This window comes from Triturus cristatus, chromosome 3_2 (assembly GCF_964204655.1).
Source record: "Triturus cristatus chromosome 3_2, aTriCri1.1, whole genome shotgun sequence".
Taxonomy (NCBI): Eukaryota; Metazoa; Chordata; class Amphibia; order Caudata; family Salamandridae; genus Triturus; species Triturus cristatus.
The window spans coordinates 943,871,441-943,886,189 of record NC_140584.1 but is presented as its reverse complement, the minus strand read 5'-3'; the positions used below and the strand labels follow the sequence as shown (position 1 = coordinate 943,886,189).

At 42.1% G+C, this 14,749-nt stretch overlaps 1 protein-coding gene across 2 annotated transcripts in view; it reads right to left on the bottom strand.

The window, feature by feature from the left end:
• USP32 (ubiquitin specific peptidase 32) overlaps nucleotides 1-14,749 on the bottom strand; it is a 1,392,279-nt gene that overhangs the window by 986,199 nt on the left and 391,331 nt on the right. For both annotated transcript variants that reach the window (XM_085649438.1, XM_085649439.1), the window contains exon 4: nucleotides 119-237. In XM_085649438.1, the coding sequence (XP_085505564.1) occupies nucleotides 119-237 (119 nt within the window). The remainder of the gene's footprint in view (nucleotides 1-118; nucleotides 238-14,749) is intronic.

The following is a 14,749-nucleotide window of genomic DNA, read 5'->3' as shown; positions in this document are numbered from 1 at the left end:
AGCAGAAGAGTGACAACCATGTGTGCATTCCGTCAGTTAGCCAGCAGAAGTTTCCTCACTTTACTCACATTAGTAAAAACTCGGAATATATTTTGGTAGCATGCATTAAAGTAAATACCTCGGAAAAACATTTCTTGAGAGAGATTGGTACTTCTCCATCAACAATGCACAGCATCCTCTCCATCTCGTCTCTGACAACATAGCTGCCAGATTCATTTGAGAAAAGACTAAAAATATCTGGGGAAAAAAAACACAAATGATTACCCAAAATGTCAATACTGCCACTGAAGAACACATTTCTGCAAGATTTCGGAGTTTCAGATTATTCAATTCAACTGACATTTCTATGCATACATGCTAGAATAAAACGTATAAAGTGGCCATGCTGTCCTAAAGACCAAGTGTGCTCCATCTCCTCTTTTAGAGATAATACTGGAAAAGACTTTGTGGGATTGTAACAATTTGAAAAATATACCAGCAGGGCTAATAAGGCGTTAATCTGTGAGTGAAGTGATAATATTTGATAAGAATACCCCTGATGTTATGTAGCATAGTTCGAAATGGGAGTGTGTCTATTATTTATGATGACAGAGAGTAAGTCAAGACAAATGGTGATTTGGCTCTTAACCACGAATTTCATGCATTCCAGCTAGGTTTATCAGTGTGTATTAAGAGATCAAACAATGCCTTTGTCACCATGTATTATATTTCTACACAATTGACCCTGGATAAGAGGAACGGAGTCTCAACTAAATCTGGGCGGTGAACTCTGCTCGCGGAGTTTTCTGCACTCTTCTTTACGCGGAGCTCGCAGATCCGAAAATCCTTTTTTTTCCCCCTCACTCGCATTCGTCAACATCAAGTTGGGGAGCGAGTAAAATCCAACTCGCGGCAAGATTTTTTCCTCGTTCGTGATCGTCAACATCAAGTTGGCGAGCGTGGAAAATCAACCTCCCAGCGAGATTTCTCAACGCGGGCGGTCAGATTTCTCATTGCGAGTGGTCGCTTATGCTCGCGACCGCTCGAGTTGAGAAACTGCCCGTTCACGTTGAGAAAGCTGCTCGTTCACGTTGAGAAAGCTGCCCCATCTCGAGTAAAAATATACTCGAGCGGCAGAAAGGAAGTGCCAGCGGGTGCTGTGTATTGTGCCATTTGCGATGATTGCACAGTGCGGACAAGCATCTGGCACTGAAAATCAGTGCGAACTGCATTTATTTAATGCACTGCGCTGCTTGCGGAGCTCCGTGTAGCGCAGCGGAGTTTTTTTTTGCAGTTCGCGGAGTTCTGCTTAGCGGAACTACGCAAACTCTGCCCAGGCTTAGTCTCAACCATATATTGGCTACACAACAACTCTGGAACCAAAAACATTTGCTACACACAGACAGCCAGGATTTCTCTCCCCAGTAACAATGGAATAGAATTTTGAAAACTGCATACAGTCTAAGAGCAAGTAAATAACTAAGGTTTATTTAATTTTTCTAACCTTCACACAGTACAACATGAAGTCGACCAGACATGCTTAAATTAAAAGAGATACTAGAAACAGAGATGTAACTACTCATTTTCTCTCACTGAGCTCTCAATCCCACTTCCCCCCGGAGCTTTACCAAGTGCTAAGGACAAGCCTCCAAGCAATCCAAAAGAGGCAGTCAGCTCCTTCAAGGACTACAATATTAAGAGTGGAGAAGAGCCACTACCTGTTCTACTCTACCTTAGGGTCTTGAGGTAAAAACATCACAATTGATGCTGGTACTAGAGCTCTTGGACTAGTACAGCAGAAAGAGATGTCCATCCTTTTGTTCGACTAACTTGGTCTCTGGATTCTCTAAAGAATGTTGTTATAAACATTGAATAATGAGGATAAATTCCGATGAATCAAAATTCTTTCTATAGGTATAACTGCACAAAAAGATACCATCAAGTGCTACCTGAAAATGGGATCTTCTTTAAGGGTATGTACCTTTTATGCAAGGTCACTCTCTTAGTACACAGATGGTGACTGTGCCACAGGTTGGATAATATGGACTTAATCAATATAGACTCAAAACACCCAATTGGTAAAGTAATCTGAATGCCAGAAGAATTACAGCAGCTGGGGAACCTTCAAATAATAGGCCAAATTTGCCTCAGAAGCATTACATGCTCTGTGAAGTATGACCTCCCTGCAAACTAGTGAATAAGCTAAAGTGTCCGTGCAGTATGTGCCGGTAAGAAACACCTCAGTACCTCAATTTCTACACCTGTGAGTAAAAGATCGGACCCATGCCAGTTCTACACATCTCTCCCCAACTCTTCATATCTGCCTACTTGATAGTTTTGTGAGCAGTTCTTTAAGTGGAATATTGAAATAGACAGATATAAATCCATGAATTATCAAATCGGCTGATGGATTTCATTACAAGACCGGAGGCTAACATTATGCTTAACACTTTTAATGCGTCACCAAGCAGCCGCATACATCACAAAGAAAGTGTTCCAAATAGAACATTAACAATAATAAAAGGCATGAGCCCACAGCATTCAGCCTCTTTTAAATGCGGCTCCAGGCAGATAAGTTCTCCTTTACATTCCCTATTTAACTTGTCTATGCTACATTCTTATGTATATTTACTAACTTGTTTGGCTTTTATTCATGTGTTATAACTGTTAGTACATAGCAAAACTGTTGTACATATTATTATTGTACCTAGCATTTGATTGTACCTTACTACATCTTCCGCTATTCTCTTATACTGGACTATCGGTTCCCTTTCTTTCTATCACTGCGCCCCTTGGACGTTTTTCTTCACATCCATTCAGTCTTTTGGGACTCACCCCCCATCCCTCTCCCTTTATTTCCGCCTCCTCACCTCCAATTTACGGAGGTGGGATCACGTCCACACACTTCGATCTGTTTTTGTCGAGTGCTCACTTTCCGACTTTCCCCCGCAAGTCCATCGCGTTTTGGACAAATTCACCTTTTTTTTTTTTTTCTTCGCACTAGGATCGGAGGAATGAACCTTGGCAACGCGACGCTAACGTTGTCGCGTTGCCGGGGTACATTTCTCGAATCCTCCCCTGCACCTCTCGCGTCATGGCTCCATGACAACCAATGTGCAAATAACCTCCGGTGATCGCACTCGAGCGCATTACGATCACCGGAGGACGGTTATTCAGCTGATCAGTTTGTGCTTTCCTTACCTTGCCTAAATAGTTTTTCTGGGCAGAGCAGCAATATTTTACCTTATCCAGTTCACTCTAGTGACATATACTTATTTATTTACCCTTACTTTACCAAAAAAAAAAAAAAAGGGAGTGAGAGGAAAGTTAGATTTTCATATATAATAAATAGCTAAAAAAAAAAATAAATATTATATTATATATATATATATATATATATATAAATATATATATTATACTCCTTTTTATCCTACTCCACCTATCATGTTTGATTTCGACTCAGACGAAGCAGAGGCTAGCGCTCCTACCCCTAATTTTAACAATGAGTCCTTTAAAGACATTATCCACGAGGAAATGAGATCCTGTATGTTGGAAACCTTGTCCAAGGTTATTACTTCTAAAAAAAGATCCTTTCTATCTGACGAAGACACCAACCCCCCAGACCAACATACTAACGAAGATCTCACTGATATAAAGGGAAAAAGAGCCAAACAATGTAAAAACAGAGTTTTTCCCGAAGAGCACTGGAGGTCCTAGTACCTCTACTTTTACAAGAGGTCATCATACCTCTTTTTCCCTGGGTGTCCCTAGCGGCACAACATATAAAGGTGTCCCCAGCGGCACAATGCATAAAGGTGTCCTCAGCGGCACAAAATATCAAGGTGTCCCCCGCGGCACAAAATATCCAAGTGCTCAAAACGATAACCTCGTTGATAATAATGATGATGATGATCTCTATTTCGATGATGCCTCTGATTCACCTGACGAATATGTCCTAGACCTAGACCACGACGATCTTTAGTTAAGTTCTCTAGATGACGACCTCACTCACTCCTCTAAAGATACCATCCTAGACCCTCTAGGTCAAGAGATGTTCTCTCCTCTCAACATCAAACATCCGAGGAGCTCAGAATGGATCCCTCACGATCACGTGGGTAAATTCATCAATAAATGGCTAAGAAACCTGCTCGACAGGGACGCTCGAAAGCTGCTAAGAGCGGAATGTTGCCGACCCTCCATTGGAGATAAAGCCTCTCAAATGCCAAATCTCGACCCAGAACTCAAAGTATCTTTTCAAACTGGGAAGAGACCCTAGAAAAGGCATGGAGAGATCTCTAAAAGGCTGCCAAGATAGGGTCCTTGACATCCTGGGCCCACTTGCAAGAATCATCGATATCTCGGAAGAAAGCCATATTAATGGTACTCCCCTCGACACAGAACTCATTAGAGGTCTTAGTCAGAGAGCCCTCGTTCTTTTAGGCAACGCAAATGCCAGCCTAAATTCAGAGAGGAGAAGAGTGGTCCTCACCAAAATTAGCCCTAAGCTCAGCGATCTAGCAGACAAAGAGCCTTCTGTTAACCCTAAAGGCCCTATCCTAGAGGAAGAGGATATGGCGGAAGGGGCTTCTTCAACTCAAACACTCCCCAATTCTTTCCGCAAAGAGGAAGAGGATTTCGCTCAAGAAGCTTCAGATCCCGCGGACCATCTATCGACAACAATAACCAAAGTGAGTACAATTTCTACCTCTTCTCCTCACCCCCTATTCCCCAAAGTAGGTGGGAGACTCAAACTCTTTTTCAACAACAGGAAGTTAATAACACAAGACCCATGGGTTTTAAATACCGTGAGGGGATTCATGATAGACTTTACCCAAACCCCTTACCAATCTTCTTTCCCAAAAGAAATGCCTCTTTCCCTAGACCAGGAAAATATTATAGAGGAGGAGATCTCCTCTATGCTTCAGAGGGGTGCTATAGTAGAAGTCCCCTTAGAAATGCTAAAATTCATAAGCACCCTATTCCTTGTCAAGAAGAAAGACAAAGGGTGGAGACCCGTCATAAATCTAAGAGCCCTCAACAAATTCCTGGTCTACAGACACTTCAAAATGGAAGGAATTCACCTCTTGAGGGATTTACTTCTAAAAGAAGACTAGCTTGTAAAATTAGACCTGAAGGACGCCTACTTCACGATTCCCATGGCCAAAGCTCACCAACCCTTCCTTCAATTCCTTTGGAAAAACCATCTTTTCCAATTCAAAGCCCTTCCCTTCGGCCTTTCATCAGCCCCCTGGTGCTTCACCAAGGTAATGAGATCAATCGCTTCATCCTTAAGAGAAAAAGGTATTCGCATGATACTTTACCTAGACGATATCCTCATCCTTTCTCAGGACCACTGTCAAATTCTCCAAGATCTGAAAACTGTGATGGATCTTTTGGAAAACCTGGGGTTTATCATAAACAGAGAAAAATCCATCCTTTCACCTTCAAAAAACTTAGAATTCCTTGGTTTTTCCGTGGATACCACAAGATGTCTACTACTCCTTCCTCCAAAGAAGATATCCAAAATAAAAAAAGAAATAAGACATATCCTAAAACTTCAAAGTTTTCCCCTAAGGGAACTAGTCAGATTACTAGGCCTCCTTTCCTCCTCGATACAAGCCATCTTCCCAGGCCCTCTAAATTATCGTGCACTTCAGAGAGTGAAAGCAAGGGCCCTTCAATCGGGCCTCTGGTACGGAGACCTTATCTCGCTGGACCAGGAAGCCAAGGTAGAACTGACCTGGTGGTTAGACAACCTAGAAGCATGGAATGGGAAAGCAATTTTTGGCTCAACTCCAGAATTAGTTTTAGAATCAGACGCCAGCCTTCATGGCTGGGGAGCATGCTTCCAGGGCCAGAACACTGGTGGAATTTGGTCTCTGGAAGAATCAACACATCATATAAATTTTCTGGAATTGACAGCAGGTCTTTACCCCTTGATGAGTTTCAAACAGTTCATTCAGGGCAGATCTATCATCCTAAAAATGAACAATATCTCCGCCGTCGCCTACATAAATCGGCTAGGTGGAACCAAATCTGCCGACCTCTCCAATCTTGCCAAGAAACTTTGGATGTTCTGCTTGGAACACAAAATTTCTCTAAGAGCCGAATACCTCCCAGGCAAATCCAATGTATCCGCAGATTGGAACTCAAGATTCCTCCTAGACTTCAGCGACTGGAAACTTAACGTTTCCGTCTTCAATTCCCTCAACTACTCCTGGGGACCTCTGGAATTAGATCTCTTTGCCAGCAGACTAACCTTCCAAATCATGAATTTTTACAGTTGGATGCCAGACCCGGGTGCTCTGGCAGTGAATGCCTTCCTACAACCTTGGCAAGGCAGAAACAGCTACGCCTTTCCCCCCTTTTCCATGATTCAAAGAGGCCTTCAGAAAGTCAGACTCCATCAATGTTCAATCGTGTAAATCACTCCCTTCTGGCCCTCTCAAGCCTGGTTCCCAACTGCCCTGGAGATGAGCTACGACCTCCCATTTCTAATTCCCTTCCTTGTGGATCTTCTTACAGACTTAGACTGTCATCTTCACCCCATGGTTCAATCAGGGAAATTGAACCTTCTTGCCTGGAGAGTGTCAGGAGATCCAATGATCTCTCAGGACTTTCGTCAACAGCTTCAACTCTCCTCGGCGAATCTTGGGCCCCTGGCACACACTATCGATACAACAACATTTGGAAATCCTGGGTTCGTTGGTGCTTGGAAAGGAATCTGGATTCCGTTCAAGCACCTATCGTTGACATAATCAATTTTCTGGTGGAACAATTCGAAAGAGGCCTTAGTTATAGATCTATCAATTGTTATAGATCTGCCATCTCTGCTGGTCATTCCCTCGTCAAAGGTAAGGCAATCGGTAAAAACGCAATTATTTGCAGAGTTCTCAAAAGTATCAGACTCAGAAGACCTCCAAGACCCAGAAATCAATCCCTCTGGGACGTGAGCCTAATCCTTGACCTTTTTTCCAACTGGCCCATTAATACACTCCTTAACAATAAAAAGCTGTCTATTAAACTGGCTACCTTACTTTGCTTAATTTCTTGTCGTAGAGTCTCTGATGTCAAAGCTCTGGAGATATCTAATAGATCTTATAACATGTTCGGAGTAAACTTTGATCTCTTCAGAAGAACCAAGACCATGTCCAATTCCATCTTTTACCCTCGTTTTGATGACTACCCTAAACTCTGTGTGGTTGACTGTATGAAAGAATATGATTCTAGAATGAATTCTCTTCGACCTCCTACTGCGACCCAGTTACTCATCTCCTTTGTTAGACCACACAAACCTGTTTCTTCCAGTTCTATCTCTAGATGGGTTAAAATAGTGATGAACCTAGCAGGTATCGACCTTAATATTTTCAAACCGCATTCTATCAGAGGTGTTATGGCCAGTAAGTCTTTCTGGTCCGGCGGTAAGTTGGACGATATCCTCAAGGCTGCTGATTGGTCTAATGCTCGAACTTTTGCTCATCATTATTGTAAACCTATTCCGCATGTGTCTGACGCAGTATTACAAAGCTACCAACAAGCATAATGGTAGCCTCCGGTCTTGTAATGAAATTGCGATTCTCCTATTAACATGACCAGAGAATCGGGATTTCATTAAAGACACGGAGGCTAACATTATCCCTCCCTCCTCTTTCCCACTGGAGGTTGTTATGCTTCTATAGAAATTAATCTAATGTTTATTATTCAATTTTAAGATATTGTCGTTTTGACATCAGTCTTTTGCTCTTGTTATACTTGCACTAATTTCTTTGATTGCCTTGTCTTTTTCAACTTTTTGACTCACGTGACTCTCTCTTTTGCAGATGTTCTCCAATGAATTTTGGACTTGAGCTTTCTTCTTCTATATCTTCGGTATTCTACCTTCGATGACGTCCTACGTTTTATCAAGATGTTTTCTTCATTCCCTAAAGTTCAAAGGATTTTAACGAACTTATCCTGTTTTTCGTGATTTAAAAGAGGCTGAATGCTGTGGGCTCATGCCTTTTATTATTGTTAATGTTCTATTTGGAACACTTTCTTTGTGATGTATGCGGCTGCTTGGTGACGCATTAAAAGTGTTAAGCATAATGTTAGCCTCCGTGTCTTTAATGAAATCCAGATTCTCTGGTCATGTTAATAGGAGAATCGCAATTCTCACCCACAGTGAATGTAATTTCTCTAGATTTTCTACGTGTAACAATGTATATGTTGCATTCTTCCTTGCCATAGTTTTCTGCTCTTTTGTCAAATTGTATGGCAGAAATAAGCTTGTGGTGTTTAAATGCTTCCAGGGCAAAGTTTGTAAGGTCCAGCCCAATAGCTCGATTTGTCAATATTGTAAACGGGACATGTCACTCTGTATGATGTCAATAGATGATGACACAACTCTACTTAGAGAATAAATCCTAATGAGTAAAGGAGACTTTTCTAAATTTGCTCTGTCAATTTCACGTATCTGCTCAGCAGCTTCCTGCAATGAAACCTTCCATACTTTGCATTTGCTGTGGCTTTCTAGGACCACGTAAAAAATCTTGTAAATCCATGTCATCAGAAAGGAAAGACAAGAGTTCTTTCTCCAACTCCAACATGAAATGTTTTAGCCATTCTAGGCATGATTTTTCCACGCTATATGTTGTTACCATCCCTGACTGTTGTGTCTGCGTGTAACGAAGGTCTGGCGTATTTATCCTAACACCCTTGGTATTGTTGAGAAAACGTGCACGACACCTATTAGTATCTAATGGCCACAATAGCCAAACCTCTGTACTGGAATGTGAAGAATTGTTTTACCATTCTTGAGCATGTTGTTGAATGGTTCTTCAGTGTAGTTTGTGAATTGCTGCCAATTCTCAAAACGTGCAAATGTGGGTATATATGGTATATTCATATCCTTTATGTTGGCCAGGCCAGAGCAGGATATTTGCTGCACAGTCTTGTTCAGGAAAATATTGTCTTGGTATACAACAGGCTCTAAACAAAGCCTCATTGCTCTAAACTTGCCAGTCTTTAGTTCCCCAACAGATTTTAAATCTATAACGTCCTTCCAAAAGTCATACCCTTGTATTGATAACTGGGAAAAGAAGGGGGCTGAATAAATGAGCTTTGTGTCAGCATATTTTTCTTTGCTGGGGAGAGGAGAAGATTATAGTAATAAGACTCTGGGTCTAAGGACTTGTTGGCAAAAAAATATGCACACTTCGGTGCAAATACCTTGGAGCTACCCACTTGGTGTAGGGCAGTGTTCTCTTTGTGTGCAATTAAATACTGAATATGGAGTAAATGCTTTGTGCAAGTAATGGTGCGCATGATAGTGAAAACAGAACATTTAATCTTAATTTGACATTCCACTATACAAAACTTCATTTTCAAATACAGTATAATGCTATATCTCGTCAAGCATCATCCTCACTGTACAAATATCTTTACTCCTTAAAAAAAATCTTAAAAACTTAGTCAATCAGCAATGTTTGTCGGGCCACAATTATCATATGAAACCTTATCCCAAACAATACCATCACTTACAGGAACCCCTGAAATGGTCACAAGAGACAGGTCTCTTTGTTCTTTATGTGAATAATGAGAATTCAATACCTCGGTTATCAGTTCAACAGCAGAGCATTCTGGAATATAGTGTCCATTCAGAAGCGAAAATACTGTCACAAACCAATCCCAAAGAAAAGCAACTAAATGGCAATCCAAATGGAAATCCAAGGAGGAACACAGAGTGTCTTTTTAAGCCAAATTATAGATGCATGTTCCGTGCAGTGGTGGGTCTGACGAATCCTGAAGAAAAGTCATCAATGCAAAGAAAATAGCCCGAGGCAGCCTGTGCAAATGTAGGGGTCTCTTTAAGCTACGTAGAACTGGTAGTTAACTCCAAGGGTGGTGTATAATAAGCAACTTGGTTGTTCTCTTGTGTTGCTGTTGAAATCTGTGAATTCACACACAGTGATTGTCTGGTGATAGCTGATATGACTGGAAGCAGAAAAACATCAGTGTCCGATGTCCCCAGCCACAGAGAAGAAACTTAAGTGTTGGTTAAAGCTTCTAATGGGATTTCCTGTATGGATTGTGAGAGGCGGCAGGTAACTACCCAGGAGTCCTCGTGGCCACATGATAACGTTTGAACGAATCGATTGACAACACTTTTATGTTTCCTACCTGCAAGGGGTAGTAAAATTACAGTTCGGTACCTTCAAAAGCCAGGACAGGCAAAGACACGCTGTAAGATGGGCCCCAAAAATGTTTTTCCACAATCTTCTCCCAAACAAGATCACAGATTTTTGGGCTCCAGCCAGAAGTTGCTGGTAGTGCTTGCGCTTCGGCAGTGGCAGAACATTTCTGTAGTTTGTTGCTTTGCTTGTCTCAGAAGTCTATCACTTCCTGATACACAGCCAAACGTTCACAGATATCGAAAGGCCTTTCAGCCGCCATTGACTAGGACTGGCAACCCAAATCTTAACGCCGAGCAGAACTTCATAGGGAGTCTGACCACTCAACGATCTTCTTGGCAGATTGTTAAGGCTCTCTGTTCCCCATAAAAGTGGAGGACCCAACTGTGACCTGAACCCAATACTCAAGCTGTTAAAGACTGCTTTAAGTCACAGTTCTTTCTCTCTACTACCTTATTTCCCTTGGGATGGTAGGGTGAGTAATAGTATACGGCCACATTCATTGTTCCCATGGTATCCTGGAAAGTCCTAGAGGCAAATTCTGGGCCATAGTCCGAATGGAATGCAGCTAATGCATCTGTGCCGATGAAGACGTGCAAACCTTTTATAACAGAGCACCAGCCGATCACTGTGGCCATACCATTAGGAATCGATTGCAGGGATCCACTTCTAACATGATGTTTTTAAAGGAGCCATCAGGGTGCAGGGGCATGCAGAGGTCCAGATAAACACAAGTGAGAGGCTTGTTTGAGATCAAGAGAAGCGTCTGTAGTGGGTGGGCTCTGCTGAACCCTTTATTTGTTGATAAATGCCCCATTTAAGGACCCAGTCTTTAGTCTGTTTGTATAGTCTTGGCCACCAATCGAGTTGCTACACTAATGAATTTGTAACTGCCACCCATGCGTGAGCAGATGCTAGACCCTCATGTGCTGCTAGTATTAATTCTAGTCTGCAGTCTGAATTTGGAATCATTCTATCCCGTACTCCGGGAAGATGAGCAAACTGGATATTTTGCTCACTTAGCTAGTAGGTGTATTTTGCTGGGACACCTTTTGGTATGGGGTGCCACATTATGACGATATGACAAAAGTCATTAGGCCTCCATCTATACCTTGTGTTAGAAGAAGTCACTGCAGCTTTGACAGCAGTTTGCCCTGCTACATTTGTGACTTCATCAGCCAGTGCATTCACTGCAACATGTACTCCTGTGGCTCAGAGTGTGAATAATATAAGCATGTGGCAAACTCACTTCAAATCATCCTGTCTTCAAAGCACTTTATGCTTGGTAGTATACACTTTAGAATCTCTGAATCCATTCCGGCTTCCGTAGTGTAAATACTCATAGTAACACTGGACACAATAATACGAATTGCACACTAGAAGAGTGGGGAATTCAGGATCAGTATTTTCAAATACCATAATTATTGCTTTCAGTGCAGCTAGTTGTGCAGCGCAATCACTTAGTGACTGTGTGAATGTTTTAAGAGCTTGGAATACTCCATTCTCATTTTACCCTTTACCGCTGCGCAAGCGGAGGAGTTTTGGTGCTTTGTTCCCGATGTAGGCTGGGCAGAACTATTAGTCATACTAATCTAGAGGAATTATTTCATTGGGCAGAGGGAATTCTTGTTCATTTAGTAAGTATGCTTGTGTTTGTAACGTAGAGATAAAGATGTCTACGTCTCTTGCTGTTAAATAGTTGGCCCACTGTATGCATCTAGGATGTAAGCTTTTGCATTAAGAACGCTGCCATTTGTGACAGCCTCTAAGGCTGGAATTAGGGTTACTACAATTATGCGTTTTCCCTGAGCCAATGATGTTTCTTTCACTACAACTGCCTGCACTGTAATCAGTATATTTTCTGTTGATGCAAAACACATTTATGCATTGGAGTATACATGCGATTTATATGCAATTGGTACTGAATCCCCCACATTGAATGTGACATATGTGTAACCGGAGTTCCCCACAATTACACGGATCACCAAGTTTATGGTGCTGAGATGTGTGTGTAAGTGTATTAAAGCTAGCTTGCCAGATTGTACTTAATGCAAGAGCTGTGTGTGTTCTGGTTTCCAATGTATGCTTGAGAAGTCTGGACATTTTAAATCATAAAGACGGTGTACCTATTGTGCATAATCAGGCATGTATGTTCTACCAAAATGCAGAAAAATCAATAGTGAATTAAGTCTTTTTTAATGTATTTGGTGCTTGTAAAAGCTCACACTTCTCTAGGAATTGTGTCGCTAAGCTTTTGCCTTTATTTGGCAACTTGTATCCCAAGAACACGACACCAGGATAGGTAATTTCAGATTTTGTTAAAATTGACTTTATAGCCCATGTCAGCGCTATAAATGAGAAAAAAATAGTGCAGGTACTCATTTAAATGTGATGAGTAGGCGTGGCTAGGGGAGTGGCCAGAGGCAAGACAGGACATATTTCTGGACTTCTGTACTAGTTGTAGCACATACCAAAACAAAATAGGTTAAATCGTTACACCAAACAAAAGACAAATGCAGTGATAGTTTAACATATCCATGTTTTGTAATATTTGCAGCTTGAATACTGTTATTTGCTGTTACTTGGCCCGATACAATATATTCTCGAGCATGCAGACACACAGAAAGAAACAAGCAGATGTGCACACACAAAACATTCCACACATTTCCTTTAATATTCCCCCAAGAGTGTCTCGATTTCCTCCCTCTTTTCTCTCACACAAAAATACGCACAGATAAACAGACACGGATAAGCAGACACGCACACAAGAGAATCGGGTGGGATTTAACCTCCTTACCTCTCATGGCTTTCTCAATTGCACTGTCACCGGTCTGCCTGGATTCCTTTCAACACAGCATTATGGTGAACACCCGGACTATCATGCACATGAGCCCCCGCTGAATAGTTCAGCAGGAGCTCGGCTCAGGGCTACAGAAGTGTTTTGACTGTCATAGACAGGTTACCAGCCCTAGCAGCCAATGCGCCTATCCTTTAATGAGTACTGGTACTCTTCTCGACAGTAGAGAAGTGCCGGTACTCAGAGTGATAAAAATAAGAAGTGCCGGTACTCAGTATCTGTGAGTACCGGCCCATTTAAAGCACTGGCCCATGTGAACTATTCCCAGGTTATGCGATCAGTCAAGTATGTCAGCGACAAATGAAAATGCTTCATTGTCATATGATTACAACAGTTCTGTTACCCAATCTCAGCAGACATCTTACAACCCTCTTGTGATCCTTACCATGACTAGTGTTTTTTAAAATTTATTTTTACTCTCTCTCCCTCCTAAAGCATTACATCAAGGACTAGAAGCCGTAGAATCTCTTCTATCCACTATTTGCTATGCTTTCCCCAGAGACTCCCACCTACTGCACGACGAGATTACTTGACGTAAAATTATAAACTCGTCAGAACTTGGTACTTTACCCCTTGAATCAAAATTATTACCAGGTCAGAACCTGGTACTGTACCCCTGCTTTTTATACTGTTCCCCATCTTCTTGGTTGAGTCTACCGAAACTATATGCACATCCTATCAAATGATTTTGCCCTACTCTGACAGTCTTGTCTGCTGATACTGCAGTAGTTCCTCCCACCAGCGGCCCACCGCAACGCTATCAAGCAAAGGCATGGACCATCCATATAGACTAATAACGGACATCTATTACAATCCAACCCATGGGGCCCGTATGATAGACTTCATATTCTTCACCAAAAAACCTGCCAAATGGAGAACGAACTTCCACCGGCACCTTCACGTCACCAATCCTACTAAAATCCCTACGGAACAAAGCTCGACATTTACCCATCGCAGTCCTTCAGGAGAAATGTGTCAGATTGGGAAACATCCAAATCCAAGCCTCGGAACATAACCTGGCCATCTTTGACCGTCACTTCCCCACGTTCTGTACCATACTACTGTCGGATTCCACTCTCACAATCACGGACAGGCAGTCCTAATTTCAGCCCCCTCCTCTCTCTGAGACCAACCTCGCCTTATGGTCTCTCCACCCCCATGCTCCCTGGTCCAACTCCCACCTCACTACCCCCCAAGAAAACAAACACCCCTTCCCTATGCCAGAGATCAGACTGACGCACCCACAAACCTTCCCAGGACTTACACCCCTCCGACCCCCACCTCTGGAAGTCGCGACCTGTAACCTCATTGTCGGAATTAACTTTCCACTCCCCATTGTACTCATCTACCGCCCACCTAGAACAAACCTCTCAATGAATAACCTCTCGGCTAATAACCTCAGATAACCGCTCAACGAACGAACTCCCAATCCACTTTGACTCTTATGATGTCAGCAGTCCTAGACCAAACAGTCCATCTGGAACTAAAATGGATTACAGACACGTCCTCGAGTTCATGGTTTAACAAAACCTCAACACAGAAAGAAGGCAACTTAGAGCTGCAGAAAGGCTCTGTCGAGCAAACCCATCCTTAACTCACCTTCACCAACTCAGAGTGGAGCACAAGACATCTAAAAATCACATCTTTAAAAAAAACAGCCTTTTCCACAGAGCTCTAGACAATGCAATAAATGGCCAGAAAGATCTTTTTAAGATCATTAAAAAAAAACTTCCAAACCACCCAT